Source organism: Rhinopithecus roxellana, chromosome 21 (genome assembly GCF_007565055.1).
Source record: "Rhinopithecus roxellana isolate Shanxi Qingling chromosome 21, ASM756505v1, whole genome shotgun sequence".
Taxonomy (NCBI): Eukaryota; Metazoa; Chordata; class Mammalia; order Primates; family Cercopithecidae; genus Rhinopithecus; species Rhinopithecus roxellana.
In genome coordinates, this window is record NC_044569.1 from 11,427,882 (window position 1) to 11,450,392 (window position 22,511).

Sequence of the window (22,511 nt, forward strand, 5' to 3'; positions counted from 1 at the left end):
TCCTGAAATCTAGTGGGTGGGACTATTTCATGAGCTGATATTACTAATTCAGAGTGCACATGCTGTAAGAAAAGTCATGTATTGGTGGTATGCAGCCAGGAAAGAGAGGAGTCAAACGCTGCTAGGGCCAAGTCTTGAGGATTACAGGGGAGAGGAAATCGAAGGGGATCCTGCTCAAGCAGTGATACAAATGCCAGCAGATCCAGTGTGTCTGCGGAGCTCCAGTTCATTCAGCCTTGCTGGCGCGTCTAGGGCAGGGAATGAGGCTGGAGAGCAGCCAGCGCCAGTGCTAAGGGGACTAGCCTTCACCCTGTAGGCAATGAGGCAGACTGGAACATCTCTAAGCACAGGAATGGCAAGGGTAAATTTATCTTTTCTGACAGCCAGATGGGAAAATGATTTGGGGGAGCGTGGAGCTTTGCACAGGTCAGGTGGGTGGAAGCAAGTGACAGGCAAAGAACCCAGTTATCAGGCCACGGCACCACTTCCAGGAATGGATAACTAAGGACTAATCTGGATAAGCAGTTGTAGGATAGAAAGGAGAGGAGGCATTTAAGAAATGCCCAGGAGTGAAAATTCTCAAGAATCAGTGACGGATTGAATATGAGACTCAGAGGGAGAAATAATTATCAGAGATGATTTTCCAAGATGATTTCCATCTGATTTGTAATGGGCAGATGGCAGTGTTGTTAATAGGAAAAATACAGGAGGAGGAGTAAGCATTTCCCATCAATCGCCTGGTACCACGGCAGTAAAGCAAAGGGGACATTGTTTTCCAAGTGCACAGGAAGCACCAGCGAGAGAAGAATTCAAATTCATTTTCCACATACCTCTGCCAAAGGAATCTATCTGAATCATGAATGTGGCCATCCTAACCTGTGAGTGGTGCCCAGTCACCTAAGGGGCAACACGGCACCTGGGTCAAGGGCAGGTGCTACAACCAGATCCTTTAGGCTTTTATCCTGACTCTGCAACTGACTAGGGTATGGTCTGTGCTTCAAGCTTCTCAGTGTACAATGGAACATTCAAACGACATTCCCAAGATCAAAACAAGTGGCAGGTCCTGCTGACAGCTCCCAATAAACACCACACTGACTGCTTGCCCCTCCCCCACTCTCAGGTCTCTTCTAACCCGCAGTGTCATTACTATGGGAACCCCACACGTATGCGGTGTGACTGTTTAGGGAATAATACCGCGTCATCTTGTCTGGATGGCTGGTATAAAGCAACGCTGAGAGAAAGAATGTCTGTTTTTTGGTTCTGAACAGAGCTGACCTATCTATGGTGGTACCAATGTGAAACCACGTCAACCAGGTGTGAGTTTGCCTTGCCAAAGACAGGGAGCACTTAGAGGTTCCAAAGCCCTGTTTTTCTGACCTCTGTTACTGAGAGCACTAGGCAGGGATGAGAAGTCTTGTCATTAAAACTCCCTTCAGCAAAAATGCAACCTGACTCTATTTTGGAGGTAGTTTTATACAAATGCAAATGACCAGCCTAAATAAGCCAGGTGAGGTAATTATAAAACATTTAGAACAGCCTTGGAATGATTTGAACTAGTCAAAAAAGAAAAACTCGCATGTCAAACAGTCTGTCTCTTTCCATAAAATATATTCCCCGGTGTTTGGCTCAAATTTCTGTCATTTTTGAAAGAAAATCATTGCAAACACCAACCAAAGCATTAAATTGGTTCCAAATGAGCTGAGGCCTCGAGTCTGGGACTTGGCTCCGCAGCTGCACATTCCCTGTTTGGCTAAAACCAGCAGCTTCCTCCCAGGGCTGCTTCCCTGTCAGCCTCCCCAAGCATTTAAAGCACAAAGCCAGGCCAGACCGTTCACAGTAATGATACACTAGCGGACCACAGGGCTGGAATCATTGACTTGGTTCAATTCGAGGATAATTATAATGGAGTTTTTAGTAGTTCAGTGGATGAACTACAAAAAAGGAGGTAGCTTAAATAAAAAGCTTGAATGAAGGAGAGGAATAAAGAGCCCTTTAACGCATCACGTTTCAATGTCTTTCTAACTGCAGTGTTTCCCGGTTTCTGTTCACTTGCCCAGATTTCTTTCACATTGGCCTTCCTGGGGCTCAAACCATGAAAACATCTGGATTACATTTTCCACTAATAAGTGATGGAATAAACAGGCTGAAACTACATAAAACTGGGGAGAAAAAAGACTTTGACCTATATGTGGTTCAGGAATGCATGTGCCTATAAGAACATTCTGAAAGAATGATTAGCCTTTGAGAAGCATTTTTCAGTGGAAGATTAGGCAAAGAAAGGTAACTGCTGCTATGACGTTAAACTTTGTGCACATAAGAAATGCCCTGTAATGGCTGGGCGCGGTGGCTCAAGCCTGTAATCCCAGCACTTTGGGAGGCCGAGATGGGTGGATCAGGAGATGGAGACCATCCTGGCTAATCCGGTGAGACCCCATCTCTACTAAAAACTACAAAAAACTAGCCGGGCGAGGTGGCGGGCACCTGTAGTCCCAGCTACATGGGAGGCTGAGGCAGGAGAATGGCGTAAACCCGGGAGGTGGAGCTTGCAGTGAGCTGAGATCCGGCCACTGCACTCCAGCCTGGGCGACAGAGCGAGACTCCGTCTCAAAAAAAAAAAAAAAAAAAAAAAAAAAAAAAAAAAAAAAAAAAAAAAGAAATGCCCTGTAATGTTTTCTCCTTTCGGTGATTTAGAAACAAGACATGTAAATCATATCCATTATGCATGTTATACACCCATGCATGCGTGTGTACACATGTGCGCATGCGCAGCGCGCGCACACACACACACACACACACACACACACGAAGCAGGAAGAATATATGCAAATAGTTTCCCAATTATGGACAGAGGTTTCAAGAGATGGAATATGTTTCTGTTTAGGAAATTTCTTTCTTTCATTTTGGTTCTCTGACTCTGCAGATATAACCAAAGATTTAACCAAAATAAGTAATGGTTTTCATCCTTACATGTAGGACACATCTGTTTAGAAGAGTATGTAGGAACCAAACACACGAGAAATGGAGACAAAAAGCAGATTCAACTTAGAAAGCATAAACCTTAAGGAGCCGTTGGGCTTCTCCCTGCCTTCCACAAGAACTTGTGCAGCATTCAGCCAACTCCACTCTCAGGGAAGTCGTAACCCCTCAACATGCCTGGAGCCCTGAGTCCTGGTGCCCTGCTGTGACCTTCCTTCACAGAAGACCTCGCCCTCATGTGCAAAAGCCCAGGTAGCAGACTCTCCCAGCTGCAGGCCCCTCCCAGATGTGGCTCAGCCATATTTTCTGCAGGAAGCCCCAGCCCCACGGAGTGAGGCAGGGGTACCAGGGCCTGGCCCATTCTACCCAGCACACAGCTCCTCCACGATTAGGAAATGTCAGACCTGCACCATGGTCGGAGCCTCACCCCAGCCAATCCTGATTCCTGCCCCTTTCATCCTGCAGAAGCAGTACTGCCATGACCCTCCTCTGCTCCTCACCCATCTCAGCATCTGCTTTCTGGAGGATCCAATAGACACAGCCTATCTATTCTCAGTTTCCACTTAGAAAAACCTCTCATCACACTTCTATATAAAAACTGTGAGACTGATACAAATAGAATTTCCTAAAGCATGTACCAAAATGAATTAATGAAGAGACGCTGTTTTGCCTCTACAAATGTCTTTTTGATAAACATTACCACATTTGTTTTCCCCTGCCCCGAGACTGTTTGCTCAGGGATCCATCTTTTAAAACTGCTCAGGTTTTCACATTTGCAAGCCGGGGAGTGATCCAACTGCAGGAAGGAGCTCTCCATGGTGGATGCCTACCCGCAGACACAGTGGGATGTTTTGGTGGATTTTATGTGAAAAGCTTTTCTTTTCTAATAATTCTTTGCTTTATTGTACTGTAGAGTTGGCCACCTCATGGAAATAAGAAAGCAAAGGAACAAGATTCACACTGAACAGCTGGTTTTAGATGTGGATGTTAACATTACCATAAGTGGAACTGGGTTTTGGAACTGCTGAGTGAGTATTCTAGTGGTTATATAGCCACCGCTACAAATTCCTGTAAGAGCTTTCACTAAAAGGGAGAGTCAAGGAATGTTTAAACCAACGAATGATGGAAATAAAGGCTCATATAACATTGGCTTAGTGAATTCCATGGCTGAGAGGAACATAACAAACTGAGGTATTTAACCTCCAAAACAGTGGTGAGACATTTCAACTTTTCCAAACTAAAGGCAAACAGCAGTTTTTTATGGTGAATTGATGTGCTATTTCATTGTTGTTTTTGGTTTTTTAATGTTTCTGCCTTGATTTTTAAAATTCTGGATCATGAAAACACTCTGGAACAAACATGTTACCACAGGTACCAAGGAATACTAGGAAGGACCAAGTGATAATCTAATAAACAACAACAAAGACCTAGATACCCGATGCTTATGTGAACGGGGTCTAGCTAGCTTAGAATTCTACCTAGGAAGAGACAAAATGTTCAGTACCTTGACTTTAGCAGTACATCCCGAAAGTCGAAAAATTCCTTCAGATTCCAGACCTGATTCCTCAACTTTCTCAAAAAACTAGAAAGCAATGATATATTACAAGAATAAGTGCCTCTATGTGATCATAAACATATAAAACAATAACAATGATGACATGAATCAATAAGTGACCAAGCATATATGTGCCTGATACTCAAATGCTGTTAAATGTTCATAACCATCCTATGCTGCCAACATTATCCTCCAACATGCAAATGAGAAAGTAGAGATTTATAGTAGTTACACAACTTTCCCAAGATCAACCTCGTAAGTAATGGCACCGACTCAAGTTTGTGCTCTTAACCACTCTAAAATTACATATGCCTCTTAACCATTTTTAAGATCTGATTACTGTAACTCTTTCTGCAGCCTGATCAGTAACAAGAGATTCTAAATCTACTGTCATTGGTTGCAATCACTCTGACTAAGAAACGGTAGAAATTCTAGATGTCTGATCAAGGAGTTTAGACGGGGTAAAGATTAATAGCTTTCATGAGTTCTAAGGATGGTGATGGGTGTTAAAAAAGTAATAAACACTACCACGTACTATGCATTGATTATGTGTAAGATCCTATTCTCAGTCCTTTACCTACATTAACGCATCTAATCCTCACAATAACCCTATGAGGTAGGTACTCTCGTTACCCCTATTCTACTGCTAAGGAGTCTAAGGAAAACAGTTCAATTCGCTGTAATAAAGCAGTTCACAGTGCATCTCTGGAAAGGATAATAACTTGGCCAAGTTCACCCAGTAAGAAGGGGATCCAGCGTCTCTGCTATTTTCCTTTCCAGAAATGATGGTGGATGGTGCCTGGAACTAAGGTAATTCTTTTAGGTACGGAGACAAATAGATATTTGGGAAGAAGAAACACGTCTGTAAGAAAAGCCTCTCTTGCAGGAGCGGGAGAGTTACTATCTTGAGGTGTTGTAGCGAGGAACACTTAACATCCAGTAGTAATAACAACTAATATGTTGTGAATATGATATAAATCCAGATTTAGTTCAATAGCACTTATTGAGTACTTTCTATTTGCTAAATTCTATGCTAGATTTTTGTATCTACACAGTATTATAAACTCATATGCTGAATCGTCTTTGATTTTGACGAGTATTTTAAACTCTGTCCTTCACATACAGGACAAAATGCTGGTTTTAACTCAATGAAGGAAAGAAAATCTCAGCGTCACCATGGACTCTGGACTTTGCTATACGCCCTGCTCCTGTTCCCACTGCACCTCTTGCTGACTGTGTGTCCTGGGTAAGTTATCTCACTCTCCTATCCCTCAGTTGCCTCATCAGTAAAAGGGCAATGGTAACACCAGCCTCCTTGGGCTGCTCCGTGCTGACTAGACGTGACATTACATAAACAGCACTGGCACAGCCCTGCCCAGGGAAGTCACCCACAGAGGGCCCGTGTGTCCAAAGGTGTTGCTTGCATCCTCGGGCCATCTGGGTGCCATCTTCCTGGCTCCTAGTCCAGCCAGTCAGTCACCTGACTTGAGAATTATCTCATTTTGAGGCACTGGTAACAAAATAGAGGAAGTTAAACAAGTGATGTACGATTATCAGTGTCAGGTAAGTGTATGTTTCCTTAGACAATATTTATCATTTTCATCATTTAAAAACTTGATTTAAAATTCAACAAGATGTGTGTTAAGGACTAGGAGTTTTAATTGTGCCACTGGATGTCACTGTTGAATAAATGCACACTTAGGTAAAAACCAGTGTAAATTGTTGGCTATAAAACAACATGACTTAAAAGTAAATCAGGTATTCAGCAACAATAGTCACAGAGACATCAGCATTTTATAGTTCAGATAATACCACTTTCAAAACCTCCTTCCACCAAAATTATTCTCTTTGTCTAACTGTATCCTATCTGACCAGACACACAGGAAAATGACCGGAACATGCTGGCTTTTAGATTTTATTAAACTTGGTCTGGAAAATTGATAAAATGATTACACATATACACATTTTTAAAACCCAGCCTATGCTGTATCTCAGCAAATATTTGTATGGTTTATATATGCATGGTGATAATTAATGGTCATCTTTATCTAGACAGAATAATCAAATACACACACAAACACATTCATATGTGCAAATAACATTTGAAAAAATATTGGAAAAAAATGTAACTGTTTGTGCCCTGGGTCAGAACATCTGTGTCCATCACCTGATGTGTTACGGGCAAACAAAACGTAACAGACTCCAAAAGAATGCGGCAAGGCCAACTGGTCCAGGAGCCATGGGCTGTTACGCGGTTCATGGAATAAAGATGAGAATCACCAGGGGCCTGGGTCCTAATAGGGCGTATAGTGTCTTTAAATCTAAAAGAAAATTTATTTGTGGGTTTACAAAGTACCAAATCATAAGCATGAGGCTCTGTGAATTCCCCTTTCATTTGCCCGCTACTCACTTTTTGTAATACCAGGGGAACTTTCACTCCAGGGTCTTTCTTTCGGTCACTGTCCAGGAGGACTGTAAGCGGAACTCCAAAAATCCCATTGTCTTCAATGTGAGATAGTAAAGGGAGAAAGAAAGAAGAATCAGAAGCGCATTATCTCATCCCACTGCGCCAAAGCGTTAAAGCCAGAGGCAACCGGTCGTCCTCGTTACCTCGCCCTTTTCCTTTCTCCGCTTTGTCTCTTTTCAGTTGAATTCCAAAGGCATCAAAAAAGGCGGTCAATTCAATCAGAGAGAGATGGCGGATCTTCTTCATGTCTTCAGCAGACAGATCTCCCGCTTCAGTGAAGCCAAATCTGCTTTTCTGAACAATAAATTTCTAAAACACACGGTGAAGGTATTTATTTTTTCTGGTAAAGGAAAGTTATTATACCTTCACTCAAATGCACCTGGACACTCTAAATCTATGCAGTAGAACGTGTTCTTTGCAAAACACCTCTAAGGAGCATGCTGCATCCTAGAAATATGACTATGTGGTTTAGAACATTTGCAGAGCACCACTATGCTAATTAGAAGCGAAACAGCAGTCTAAAGGATATGCTAACATTGCCGTCGCAACTGCAGACTGCCTTCTTTATAAGGAACACCCGACAGAGTCAAACAACATACATGTCAGGCACCACATGGAATGCACACACCACGGCCCTTAATTGGAATTACATGTGACACACACATACCAGGAAACACACCTGGTATATCCCAGGAGACTCCAAACATATTTTTTTTTTTCCTTCTTGGACATTCAATCTTTAAATCAAGGTTTATCTATCCCATACTGCACACTTTAGGAAACTTCCAGTAATCTCCCAGTTTAAACGGATTACATATGCTTGCTGAGACAACAGCTATTCTACCATAAAAATTAAATTTAAATGATTCCAAATTCTTAAAAAAGCAAAATACAGAGAAAGTGCAAATAATCCTACTATGATTTTGAAGACAATGAGACTGACATAGTCTCCATTTTCACACTAAGAAACAAAAGACACTAAAACAACAACAGCAGCAAATCCTCCAACAATCCAGAAATATTGTGATGAACGTAAGCAGCAAGACCTTTTAGAAGCAAAAGATTGTTCTTATATAATACTCACAGGATCACTTTGCCCTCAGAAAGAGTGGTATGGGAAAAAATGCTGAAGTAAACAACAACAAAAAAACCAAACCCACAGATAACATTATAAACACTTAAATTTAAATTATAAAGCTTTAAGTTCACATTTTCCAAAGCAGTTTCCCAAACTGGAGCTTCCTTGGGGTAGTCAGAGAATCTACCCATTCATTCATTCCTTTATTCATTCAATAATTGCTCCTCGGAACCTCAAGTATTTAAAAATAAAACAAAATGTAGGATGTGGTTTGGGGCATGCCTTGTGCTATTAAACGCTTAGCTAGTTTACCTTCTTTTTGAGGCGAAGTCCTCATATATCAGTAATACATAACAACAATAGAAACAAAAATTGCAATCATTTATTGACCAACTACTATGTGCTAAAGCCTATGCAAAGTTCTTCATGGGAAGAGCCAAACCTCAGAAGGAGCTGGCTTCGATGAGGAGATGCCGAGGCCAGCATCCTCTCTTGGGTGCCTCTCTTTAAGATAAGGAGGGGCTCCCCCTGAAACCAGAGTCCTGCAGGCTTCTCTCTTTTCCCTAGACCACTACACGTTGCCCTCTAACCTGGAGACTGCTTAACGACCAGGAAGGGTTTTGAAGTGGGACACACTTAGTTTCAAATCCTATTTCTGCTTCCCACTAGCTGCAGGCTTTGGACATGTTACTCAGCCTCTCTGGGCCTCAGTTTCCTCAGCTGTAAAATGGGAATAGTCACTAGAGTCCACTTTACATTATTAATAGAATACCTAGTTCAGTGTCAGGCCTGTAGAAGGCACTCAGTGAGTCCTAGAGTTCTTCCCTTCTTCTTCCTCTCCTCTGTCATGGGATGGTTGCTTGGGAACGGTTCAAGTCACCTGGTACAAAAAGTCTGTTTTTGGATGACTCAATTTTTAGCTCTGAAACTGCCTGGGCCCTGCTCATCATGCCTCCAACCCTAAACAGCACAGAGTATTCACGACTCCACATGATAAACTTCTCACACACGCATTGGTTGAATGGCAAATAGACCAATGTTACATAGTTCTCTATTAGGCGTCCTGGATATAACATTCTGAATGTTATATAATAATATAACATTATTATATTATAACATATAACATTATATAACATTCTGAATGTTATATAATAATATATAATAATGAGACTTTGGGGTAACAAAGTATATAGCTCTCTTTGCCCATCGTGTAATAATAGAAGTTCTTGAATTGGTTTTGATGTGTTTTTACTGTCTATTCTGTGAGCTCTCACTTCCTCTTATGACTGTGACTTTTTGCAGTACCCTCTTCTGACATGTGGCTTATAGAGGCACAAGTGTGTAAAGGTAGGGTCTACACTGACGTATAAGTAAAGTAAGAATGTAAAGTGCAAGAAAACTCACAAGCCAGGGAGAATCCTATTTCATTTGTAAAACAGTATTCAAGCCTACGGTCTCACAGCTTTTCCTCAACACAGGAATGCCACATACAGCCGGGCAGGCTGTGCACTACACAACCAGTGGTGCCCAAATAACACCCGAAATGGTAGTATGAACAGTGTGAGGCCTGGCCTCCCAAAACCCCTTGTGCACACACAGAGATATTTAAAAAAAGAAATCTTAGTTTTGTCCTGTGAAGTCACAGGAAGTTCCTGGAATAATCATGAAAGGTCTTGCTTACAGTTGAAACATAGTCTTCTTTCTTCAGCTCTGATTTCTTAAGCTTATTTCTTTTTAGAGCCTCTGTCACCATTTCTGAATAAGACACTTCAAATGACAGCTCTTCAGCCTCTGGTGGAATGTTCTTTTCTAGATAATCATCATCTAAAGACAAAACAAAGAATATAGACTATTTAATATGCCATTTAATCAATCAATACTATTTGCTATAAAATAAATTCAAAATATTTACAAGTGAATCCACAAGCACGTTATAGTGTTTATATGCAAGGAAAAGCAGCAGACTCACCCCGAGGAATTCAGTTAAACAACAATGTCACATCACAGACCTCCATATGGACATACTTTTATCATCACTGCCCAAACAAACTGATCTGATTTTTTTAAATTTTAGATTTGCACGTCTCATGAAAGTTGCTGAAGATTATTAAAAGAAAGTCCAAAATGGGGTATTTATATATATTCTTATGATATTAAAATTAAGCTCATCTAGACCCAATGTCACTGTTACGGGTAAGCATGAAGCTTAAAGCAGAGGAAGAAAGGGTGGAATCTGCTAGAATTCTTCTCTACTTTGACTCCTCTTGTTTCTCCCCTCACCTATGGAATATCTGCCTCCTAAGGTTTGTTCAAATTCCATTTGTATTTCATGGCTAAATCTGTTTAGGTGGATTAATCGGAATTTGTTATTTAATATTGGTTATCTGATCTTGTATGACATACATTGAGAAAAAGCTGAATGGGTGATAAGTAGTACCCCTTAAAAATGTTTTTCTCAAGCTAATTAGAAAATTAAGACAAAAGATTCATTGAGCAAAAACAAGTGAATCTATAAATCATTTGAGCAATCCTAATCTGATTTCAGCTTGTCATCTAGTTTTACTGCCTGGAAAAAGTGAATAATTATTTTATTATAAAAAGAACTCACTCTCTTTTGCCCTCTACTGTAGGCACTGACTAGGGGACTACCAAGTATAACAAAAGGAACAAAAGGCAGAATTAAAGAAAACTTAGTTAATTTTACATTAAAATTAGGTGGAGAAATTTGTAAGTCAACAGATATAAAAATTCTGAATAGTGATGCTAATTAAAAACAATAATAAATGAGTGCAGCGAGAACTTAGAAAACAGCAAAGGGATGCCAGGCACAGTGACTCATGCCTATAATCCCAGCACTTCGGGAGGCCGAGGTGGGCAGATCACCTGAGGTCAGGAATTTGAGAACAGCCTGGCCAACCTGGAGAAACCCTGTCTCTACTAAAATTACAAAAATTAGCCAGGCATGGTGGTAGGCACCTGTAATTCCAGCTACTTGAGAGGCTGAGACAGGAGAATCATTTGAACTCAGGAGGCAGAGGCTGCAGTGGGCTGAGATCACACCACTGCACTCCAGCCCGAGTGACAAGAGCGAAACTCGTTTCAAAAAAATAAAATAATAAAATAAAATAAAGAAAATGGCAAAGGGAGAGCTATGATGTTCTCTTGTTATACAGGGGCTTGCATTCAAAATAGAGGAAGATAAACAAATAGAACTCTAACTACCTACGGATCTATGAAGAGACTCTTTGGAGAGCAGCGATTAAACAGGCCAGTGCTCCAAACCACAGGACCACTCCACGTAGACGGCTAGCTTTTAGTGGCATGATTTCAACTAAGTCACAGTATGGCAACAAATAGAATGATGTAGAATACGAATGTCTGGCAAGTCCCTTCTTTATTTTTATTTTTTCTTATCAGCCTTATTGAGATACACTTCACATGCCATTCAATTCACCCATTTAAAGTATACCTGCCAATAGTTTTTAGCATATTCAGAGTGGTACAACCATCACCATGATCAATTTTAGAACATTCTCATCACCTCAACATCTTTGATTTTTGAAGCCAATGCTGAAAGAAGTACAGGCTCCATTGTTTACAAAAAGAATGCACATATTTTGGGAAAAACTGAGAAATCACAAAAGTATGGCCAAAAGGGGCCTATTTCCTACAAGGAGGATCTGAGATTCCATAGGAGCCCGTCTAGGGAGCCTGCCTCTCAAGTGGAAGAGGATAAAGATAAAAGCCTCCCCGGCAGCCTTGTCAGGGCAGGCTGCTCTGGTGCTGCCTATGCCTGAGCAGAAAGTAGAGATCCTCAGAAGTGGCCTACTTCCTGGCCTACCTGAAACGGTGGAGCAGACCACATCACTCGGGAAAGAGCCTTTAAAGCAAAGACACTACCCACATGAGGACTTTCTACAGGATGAGGTGGTCGTAAAGGGGGAAAACATTCTGCTTCCAATCTGGCTCAATTAATTTTGTCTTGTGTGACAGAATGGGGTTGTTTGGAGTTGGGTGGGAGCAGTGAGTGCTAGAAGTGACAGAATCACAACAGGGAGAAAAGCACACTTACACTTTGCTTTTAGAAATTCACTGCTAACTGTACTGAGTGCCAGAACAAAAGCGAGAAGACACAGCTGAAGTTCAATGGGAGGCATGCCACTCACCGCTGACTGCATTCTGAACTGGCTGTCCCGGCTCCGATGATCCATTGGAATGAAGTGGGAGATCTGGAATGGTCTCAAGTATAGCCTGCTAAGCAAACGAAGATGAATACATTTTACCATAAATACAGTCCACCCCACATTTCAGCCTGACTTATGTTCTGCAGTATACAACAGTTATTTTCACAAAAAAAGCCATTCTTGGTTTCATAAAGGGCCTGCATCTGATTTCCTGTTTCTGCACTCAGTTTGGATGTGTGAGCTTACACCGGTTTCACAAAAGGGAACAATGTAAGATCCATATAACTGTGCTTTCCTAGCTCTTAAAGATTTGCTGCTTATACCTTTGCTAAGATGTAGAAATTATGATGCCTGATGTCACATAATTTGATAATTATAATATCATTTGTTAATGAACCTTCATGCATTTTTGTCTTATATTAATTATATTATGTTAATATAACATTAACATATTAATTTCCTCCCAGCAAAATACAGAGTGATAGTAACTAACAAAATATTAGGTATCTTTTCTAATTCAATTTCCCCTCTTAATTAATTTCGTACTTTTTAAATTGAAATCCTGCCAGAGCACTGAACTCCCCTGCAGTATGATCACAAGTTGAGTAGCTATCCTTGTAAAGGCCTGTGAAGCAAGCTACTGCCTATGTCTGGATGGATATCAGCAAAAATTTACACACAAATCCTATCAAAACAATTTACATGTAAATCTTATAAATTTTAATATGGGAGTTATCTGTGAATATTCTGATAGTGAAATCTGCTACTCCATCAAGAATATTTTATATGCTATTCACACATAAAATGTTTTCCCCTAGAGCCTAATTTTTTTTTATTCTTGTATTTATTTAGCAATAACTGAACACCTGCTTCATGAAAGGTCTTTTATCAGGTACTACAAGTTGCACAAAGAAGTCTTGAATTCTGAGCCTCATGATCTCCTTTTATTCCTATTTTATTTCAAAAAAGTTGATACAATTATAATTGTGTAAATGGCATATGAATAGATGATGCCCAATTACTATAATTGGTGGCAGAATGACAAACTGAAAAAAGGTCTAGGGTCATGCAGCTTCATTGTCTGGCAGATCTTTGGTGGCCCTACAAGCAACACTATGGAATAAAGATTACCCACACACTCAAATCCTTAAAGAGATGTGGACAACTTTTCTCTTTCCTTAAGTTTTCCAACAAAGAAATGCTTTGTCAGACTTTGAAATAACTTACCTATGGGCGAGAAGACTCTTTTGAAAATTGATAAGACTTTTTTACTTATTCAGGCCTTGAAACGGATGGTTTGGGATACTTAAACCTACTGAATGTCATTTTCGTAATTTTCTCTGACGGTTTAACTGGCCCCTAGCCAGTTAATTGTACTGAATGAGTGCCTGCTCTTTGTAATGTAAATCGTTGTGGGACTTTCTTGGGGGAAGCAGAAATTTGAGTCATAATCCCTGCTCTTGAGCTACTTACAATGAGAACAGAGTAACACTTACGAAGCATTAGGAAAAGACAATCAAGCCACTGTTAAGAACTAATTTCTGTAATCCCAGCTGCAAATGTTATTGGAGAGCGACTGAGAGGGAAGAGGAGCTGCCCAGAAGGTTTGCACTGATGAGGTGGTTGGACTTGAGCTGGAACTCAAGGAATAATGAAAAGGACTTCCAAAGGCAGAGGAGACAGGCAGAAGCATTCAGGCCAGATGGAGATGGAAGCAGAAATTTCAGACATGGAAATATCTGAAGCATTTCAGCACCGGGGATCATGAAGAGACTGGGGTACCAGGAGTCGAGTCATGGTATTAGAAAAACACAAGAAAGAAATTAATCAGAATAGTCAGTGCAAATCATGGAAGGTTTTGAAAGCCAGGTCAAGGAGTTGAGACTTAGAATCCTCAGGGTGAGAAACAAAACAGAGCAAGACACACAAATGTGCATCCTTGTGTTCCAGCAGGAGAATGATTCATGGTGGAGATGAAGGAACAGTGGCAGCCAGTAATCGGTACCTGAGTTGGGATGTAGATTGAGCAGGAAGGCTAGATGTTTGACATGCATTATTTTAAAACATCCGTTCCTCATGAAGGATCATATTACAACTAGCATTGTTTTTTTTATTTGTACTAGTGATTTTAATGTATTTTAAATATAAAGACCACCCCCATTTAAAGCAACCTTCCCAGCTTGTTCATAACTGAGCTCACTGTTTCCCTAACGTGCTCAACCACATATGTTTCTCGCCAGGGCTTTCACTGCTGAGGAATGTGACAGAATCACAATGGGTGTTTTCCCTCTGCTGAAAGTTGCTCTGCTGCCCTAGTTACACCAAGCTAGGACTGGAAAGTAGAGTATGAGGGGTTCTTATGTTTAATTTTAAATTGTAGGAGCCTGGTACCATTTGCTATAGTTTTCTCTTATAACTAGACTTTGACTAACGTTATCTGGTATGTCCTCCATATTCAATAAAGACCATACAAAACATTTTCAATGCTCTGTTCACTACTTAAAATTTCATTAACTCAAAATATGTTTCTGACTGGCGGTTTCGTTTTTGCTCATGGTTTGAGTTTCTGTGCTATATGACGCCCTGTACTAAAGTCACCTGTGCTTGATTCAGTAAAGACAGTAAGGCTCCTCATCTTCTTGTTCTGCAACCAAGATCAGAACAGACAAATCCACAACTCCAAACACTGTCAAATTCCCCAGAGACCAACTTAAGGAAGCCACATTCACTGACAAATATGCAATACGTTTTAAACACTTGCAAAATCTATTCAACATGAATTTAAAGGTATTCCGATGATGTCTTGAATTAAAATATAATTCACATCTGAAATTATTACCTAAATATCAAGACCATGAGAACATTAAATACCAAATATCCATGAGAATAGCCAAAGTATTATGCAGAGATTCTTAACTTTAATGCAAATGACTAAAATTAAGTGAAATATCTTCATACTCTAAGAGATGAGAAAAAATTACCCAAGTAGAGCCAAGACAGAATGTAAAAAAATAAGGTTTAAATAAACTACTGCAATAGGAAAAAACAGGAACAATTAAATAAAGTTAGTTATTTCTTTTAAAATATTGCTGCTGGAAAGATTAGGCACACATAGGAATGGTGAGATAGGGGAAATTGCTGTACTTTTCTGCTCAATTTTGCTGTGAACCTAAACTGCTCTAAAAAATAAAGTTCTGCCTGGGCAATAAATATAGCAAGGCCTCATCTCTATTTAAAAAAAAAAAAAATGTAGCTGGGCATGGTGGTGCACGCCTGTAATCCCAGTTACTGGGGAAGTGGAAGTAGGCGGACAGCTTGAACCCAGTTGTTCAAGGCTGCAGTGAGCCATGATCACGCCACTGCACTCCAGCCTGGGTAATACAGCAAGACTTTCTCTCAAAAACAAATAAATAACAATAAAATTTATTAATTTAAAATATATTGCTGATATGGGCAACTATTAATAGTCTGATTAAGACATAACACACACATTTTAGAAACAAAAATGAATAATATTTACCATCACAGATAATTTAAAAATTATAATGTAAATAAATATTTGTGTATGTGTGTGCATGTATATGTGTGTGTATACACACACAATAAATTTATAACAACATACTTTGAAATTTGAAATAAATTGTAATCTTGCTAAAGCAAATATACATTACCAAAATTCATACAAATTGGGATAGAAAATAATCTAACCCTTAAATTACATCCATTAAAAAATTAAACAGGCCCAGTGTGGTGGCTCACACCTGTAATTCCAGCACTTTGGGAGGCCAAGGCAGGTGGATCACGAGGTCAGGAGTTTGAGACCAGCCTGGCTAATATGATGAAACTCAGTCTCTACTAAAAATACAAAAATTAACCATGCATGGTGGCGTGTGCCTGTAGTCCCAGCTACTTGGGAGGCCAAGGCAGGAGAACGGCTTGAATCCGGGAGGCAGAGGTTGCAGTGAGCCAAGATCGCACCACTGCACTCCAGACTGGGTGATAGAGCAAGACTCTGCCTCAAAAAGATAAAATAAAATAAAAATAAACAAGCTGGGCGCAGCAGCTCACGCCTGTAATCCCAGCACTTTGGGAGGCCGAGGCGGGTGGATCACCTGAGGTCAGGACCAGTCTGACAAACACGGTGAAACCCTGTCTCTACTAAAAATACAAAAAAATTAGCCGGTCGTGGTGGCAGGCACCTGTAATCCCAGCTACTCAGGAGGCTGAGGAAGTACAATCACTTGAACCCGGGAGGCAGAGGTTGCAGTGTGCTGAGATTGCGCCATTGCACTCCAGCCTGGGTGACAAGAGCAAAACTCCATCAAAAAAAAAAAAAAAATTAAACAAGGCTTTATGCCTACAATGATACCAGGCTTTGGAGGTTTCATAAAGAAATTAAATATATCAGAAATATATATAAATTATAAATATGTGTAGATTTATATATGTTTATATTATAGTTCAGTAAATGACTCTAAGGTACTGAAAAGAACCCAGAGTTTTCAACATATTTGTACAAAGATTAGAATAACCTTGTAAACAAATTTTAATAAATTGTATGTATAGACTAATCCCATTTACTAGAACGGAGGTTAAAATACTAAAATAGTAGTGAATCAAATTCTACAGGTGCGATGGCTCACGCCTGTAATCCCAGCACTTTGGGAGGCCGAGGCGGGCAGATCACGAGGTCAGGAGATCGAGACCATCCTGGCTAACATGGTGAAACCTCATCTCTACTAAAAATACAAAAAAAAATTAGCTGGGTGTGGTGGCAGGCGCCTGTAGTCACAGCTACTCAGGAAGCTGAGGCAGAAGAATGGCGTGAACCCAGGAGGCGGAGCTTGCAGAGAGCTGAGATTGTGCCACTGCACTCCAGCCTGGGTGACAGAGCGAGACTCTGTCAAAAAAAAAAAAAGAATAACATAACACAATAAATTGGGTTCATCTAAGAAATGAAATATAATTATAGTTCAATATAAGAAAAACCTATCAATGTAATTTCCTAAATTAATTGATTAAAGAAGGAAAACAATACATTCACCTTAACAGATATTGGAAAATCATTTGATATAATTCAAACTCCATTCCTGATTAAAACAATTATAAGGCTCAGAACCCTAGAATAAATACTCTCCTTAATGATGAAACATTAGAAGAATTCATAAGAAAAATCCAGAACTTATCAAATGATCCTCATAATTATTAATCAACGTTACAAGTGATGGTGGTCAGTCCTCTAAGGGAAAAAAATGAGATGAGTAATTATTTTACATATTGAGTCAATAAAATTTTCAGTATATACAGATGATTTCTGAGAAAAATCATAAAATTAAATGAAAAATTTTTAGCAGTAGAAAAGCTTCAGGAAGGAAGCTAAAGGAGACACTGTTATAAGAAACAAAAAAACCTTCTTTCCTTATATATCTGCAAAACAAGTTAGACAATATTAAAAATTTTACGATTTAAATACCAGTGCAAACTAGCATGTGTGAAAATGCGTGTAAGACTTAAAGGAATAAATTATGAAACCTCACTGAAGGATAGAAGGCATAAATAAATGGAAAAACACAATTATTATTCCTCAATGGGAAGACTCAATGTTTTGAGATGTGAATTCTCTCTCCAACAATAATCTCTAAATTCAATGAAATTCTTAATAAAGTCGTAAGAAGATTTTTTATGGGGTAGTCCTAGCCTTTTTCTATGTTCATCTGGAAGAAAAAATTTCTAAGAAGGGCCAAAGGAAATTTTAATGCAGACTTCGATGAGGGGGAACCTACTCTAACAGGTTTCAAAAACAAACCATAGAGACAGACATCTGCAAACCGGGCAGTTTTACTTCTCATAAAGTTGGCATTTCAAATGTGCAGAAAAGATGAAAGACTAGGGGAAAGATACGGGTTAGGTCATGGCTATCTTATGGAAAAGATAATTTAGGTTCCCTTCTTCATACCATTTTACAACGTAAATTCCAGTAGGGCAAGTTGCTGAGGCCCCCTGAAGTCTTGGGGATGACAGTAAATTGGACCCAGGAATTGAGCCTGGCAGAATTTTACTTTTACAGGTGTCACAGACAGGACCCCTGAAGCCCTGGCCCCTGCTTCATTTGATGACTGGATATCCCTCCTTCTGGAAGACTCGGAAACCAAACTGGGGTCCCTGTGGTTCCTTATAACCAAGAAGCACAGGACCCTACATGTAGTTACCAAAAGCATTAACTTGGCATCTGTGAGCCACTCCAGCAAATAACCATTTTGTTTAACTTTTCTAAAAGATACTCTGAGTAACAAATAATCAATCCAAGGTAAGTTGAAGGCCAGTGCCAGTGAGGTATTTTTTAGACCCAATACTGCTGAAACTTTTATTTATGTCATTACTGGCATTCAATCTACCTTCAGAAAAAAACAAAATGAAAATAAAAACAAAATCTGGTGATTAACTTACTCTGGACAGCTCTATAACTGCCACAAAAGACCATTTTCTTTCTCTTATACCCTCAAACTGGCAAGAAGCCTATCTGTAGACAATATGTGCTCAGTAAGAATTTGCTGAGTGAATGACTGAATAAACCAATGATGCGAAGAAGTTCGCAGCCAAGAATAAAGAAATAGAAAAACATGGCCAGCAGTCTTATCAGAAATAAAACTGTGGTCATGGAGCTGCCATGGAAGCGCCTAGAAAGGAAGGCATGCCTACCATCCTCTTCTCTGGCAACTCAATCACACAATCGTCCTCCTTCAAGTTCTGGTGGTGCGTGCGTGGAACCACACGCAGTCCTGTGCTGCTGCTTGTACGAAATGCTGGAGGTGTTAAAGCCAACTACAGAGGCCAACAAGGGGTCCGACCATGTCAGGAGCTCCCATGTTAACTAGAAAGTGTTGGAGAACCACTGCAGGCTGTAAGCTAGACTTGTACTTTAGGTCAATGACTTGAGGCTCTGGGAAGGATGGATTTGAAGAGAACAAAGCTCAAGTCTGGAGATCACTCAGGAGGCTGCTTCAGCAGTACAGAAGATAATGATGAGTTTCTGTACTAAGAGGCTGTATAAGACAGGAGGGGAGCAGAAAGATTTTACAACCATTTACATGATGAAATTCACAGGTCTCAGAGATGGGGATGAAGAGGGGAGGAGGAAGGCAGAGTTGAGGCTGCCACGTAGGGGTGACTGTTGGGCACATGGGTGCCACAAGTTGCGACGAAAGATAAAGGATCCTGGGCAAGTCCTCAGAGCACGAGTCCCCAGTCACAAGGGAACAGCACAACTGAGTAAGATCTACCACAGGTCACTCCTTATTCCAAGTTACCAGACTTTGTGAATGACTGACTTTGTTTTCACTAATAAGTGGGGTGAATTTGAGATGATGTCTAAAACAGAGACACTCTTCTCACTTGCATCCCAACGCCTGGTCTTGAATAGGAAAGTAAGAGCTGATTTACAGTCAGTGGGTCAGACACTGTGAGTATCCCTCAGCCTATTTATGCCGTAACGTACAGAGTTATTAGTAAGTTAGAGATAAAAGTCACTCACATTATTTTATTCCTCTTACATGATCACTGGGCAACAAAACAAAACCATAAAAAAAAATCTAAAAACACAACAACAAAGCAAATCTATATGGGGCTAACAGCATTATCTCCCTAAAGAACAGGGATTTCCTAGGAATGTGTCATGCATGTAAATGTCGTCAGCTCCTTGTTTCTCGAAATGGACAGGGGTTGAGAAACAACTGTCCCAGCAGAACCTTTGAACGTGCCACCTCCATCTGAGTGGCTATTGTGCTAACTGCTGCCTTCCATCAACCTGCCACTGGAAAACCACTGCCTCATCTAATGGGGTCTCTGTTTTCTGTGGAGGGTCTACAATATTCTCCCTGCAGAGCACCTGCTCAGAGACACTGACTGGGAATTCACAGTGGGGGTAACGGGAGGGGGAATGACAAACATTTTTGACAAAACAAAAGTACAAGTTCTGCTATTTAAGATCAAGTGAATGAATTCATCTGAAGGCAAAGAGTTTGCATGAGTGAGTCGTGAGAATCAAGGCTGGAAATGTAGGCATAGTGGAGAGTCTTCAATATCAACATGAAGGTTTTGAATTTATCCTGTGGGTAAAAGGAACTTCTGGGTTAAGACAGCAGTTAAGCCACATCATCAAACCTCTGGGATTTTTCTACGTGAACTCAGCCAAGAAGACCAAAGTTAACAAATTTCTCCAAATTTATATATATATATATAATATCCTTTGAATTCTCGCTGCAGTGATATATTAATTCATGGAGTCCTCTTTCATTTTGAGCCTCTTTCTTCCTAATTTTTACAAAGTTAGTAGTTCTACCAGCAGCTGTGGTTTCCTTGCAATCTTAGTTCAAGTATTTTTTAATGCTTTAAAGAATTGCTTCTTCTTACCTTCCTACATTAGTTGCTTTGACTTGCAACTGTACCTTGACATGTAACTGTGCTGACATGGATGACTTACCACAGAGTCACTCCTGGGAACTGCAAAACTCCCTTCTTTATCCTGGGATGCGTCAGACAGGGTAGTACTGTTGAGAGAAGCATCATCTGGCTAAATGGAGAAATAAAAGTACCATTCTTATTCAGGCAAATACTTTCTAATGTGTTTGTGTGTTCTGTTCTGTGTTCATACTGAGATATGTGTGGCAATATGTGCAATTATGACTGTGTGTAGACAATTGCATCCAACTGCTAGTGCAGCATTACTATGAGCCACCTAGGTGCCTAGCCCTCTAAGGACACTGGCCTCTGTGGCAGACACTGAGGCCAAGATATTTGCCTTAACAATATCTTAGTTTTGTTCCAGGGAATTGGGGTAAATCAAAAAACCTGATTTCCAGGCTCATTTGCAGTTAAGAGGGGTCACGTGGCCAACAAGGTGTAAGTAAAACTTTACCAAGTGTATTTACTAAGAAAAAAAACAGGTTCAGCTGATACATGCTCATGACAGGACCACAGATGACAGCCTGGAGCTGCCAAGCATCTTGTACAGATGAGGACAACAGGCACCGGGAAGAAGTCAGGGACAGGAAAGTAAGCCTGGCTGTGTCCGTGCAGCTGGCCTATTAGACACGGCCCACCCATCTGAAGGGTCTCCACGTGAAGCAAAGCAACTCCAACTTTTTGATTACATGCATCCAAACACAAACTTAACCACACTAATCTCATAATCTTTTTTTAGCAGATTCTATGACTGTTTTTTGTAGTGAATAGAATTTAGTAGCCATAGTACCAAGGTTTTTTTTTTTTTTTTTTAAACAAAGCTGGAACTAAGAGATTTTTGTTGTAGTGTAGTATGGTGCCACTGAAATTAAGATGTGAATATTATTTTCTTCAGCAATGAAACTTACTGCAAAACTTAATGTATTTGATTAAATGCCATTCTTCATTTTGCTTGACTGTATTTTCTCAATTTTCTAGAGACATTACACATTACTTTACAAAATGAACAAAGATCCTTTTTTTCTTTTTTAAAGAAACAAATAAGAAACAAGAACTAGTACAAGAAATTTAAGTCGGCTGGGCATGGTGGCTCGTGCCTGTAATCACAGCACTTTGGGAGGTTGAGGCGGGAGGATCACCTGAGGTCAGGAGTTTGAGACCAGTCTGGCCAACATGGTGAAACCCCATCTCTACTGAAAACACAAAAACGAGCTGGGCGTGGTGGTGCGTGCCTGTTGGGAAGCTGAGGCAGGAGAATTGCTTGAACCTGGGAGGCAGAGGTTGCAGTGAGCCAAGATCGTGCCATTGTGCTCCAGAATGGGTGACAAGAGCAAAACTCTGTCTCAAAAAAAAAAAAAAAGAAATTTAAGTCAACATGGTGAAACTGACAATCTACCTCCCCTGCCACCCAAATAACTACAAATGGCAGAAAAACATATATTTTTTAAAAGAAAAGGTTTTGAATAGCACTGGAAACCAGCCAAGAATTCCACAGCAGGCCAAATGAGAAATTTGTAGGTGTAAAGCAAACGGAATGGGTTTGGTAAGATAAAAATCTCTTCCTAAAAGCATTAAGATAAAATGTCTAGGAAGGGAAGAGAAAAACAAATAACATAGAATGAACAAAGAGTAAGAAAAGGCCGCAGACAAATAATTAAGACATGTTTAGAAAAATAGGAGCCAGGCCGACCTCTCTTGCCATAAATATGTAGACAGCAACTAAATATAACCCAAGGAAAAAACACCAAAAAAATGCGATCTAAATTAAATGAAAGTGTTGCCTTGGGGATG

The 22,511-nt window shown here is 40.1% G+C and overlaps 1 protein-coding gene across 1 annotated transcript in view; it reads right to left on the reverse strand.

Annotated features, from left to right (window-relative positions):
- ARHGAP28 (Rho GTPase activating protein 28) overlaps positions 1–22,511 on the reverse strand; it is a 201,759-nt gene that overhangs the window by 45,128 nt on the left and 134,120 nt on the right. The window contains exons 5-10 of the mRNA XM_030926081.1: positions 20,740–20,829; positions 12,243–12,330; positions 9,758–9,900; positions 7,142–7,307; positions 6,942–7,033; positions 4,481–4,558 (exon numbers count right to left, since the gene is read on the reverse strand). Coding sequence (XP_030781941.1) covers positions 4,481–4,558; positions 6,942–7,033; positions 7,142–7,307; positions 9,758–9,900; positions 12,243–12,330; positions 20,740–20,829 — 657 coding nt within the window. The remainder of the gene's footprint in view (positions 1–4,480; positions 4,559–6,941; positions 7,034–7,141; positions 7,308–9,757; positions 9,901–12,242; positions 12,331–20,739; positions 20,830–22,511) is intronic.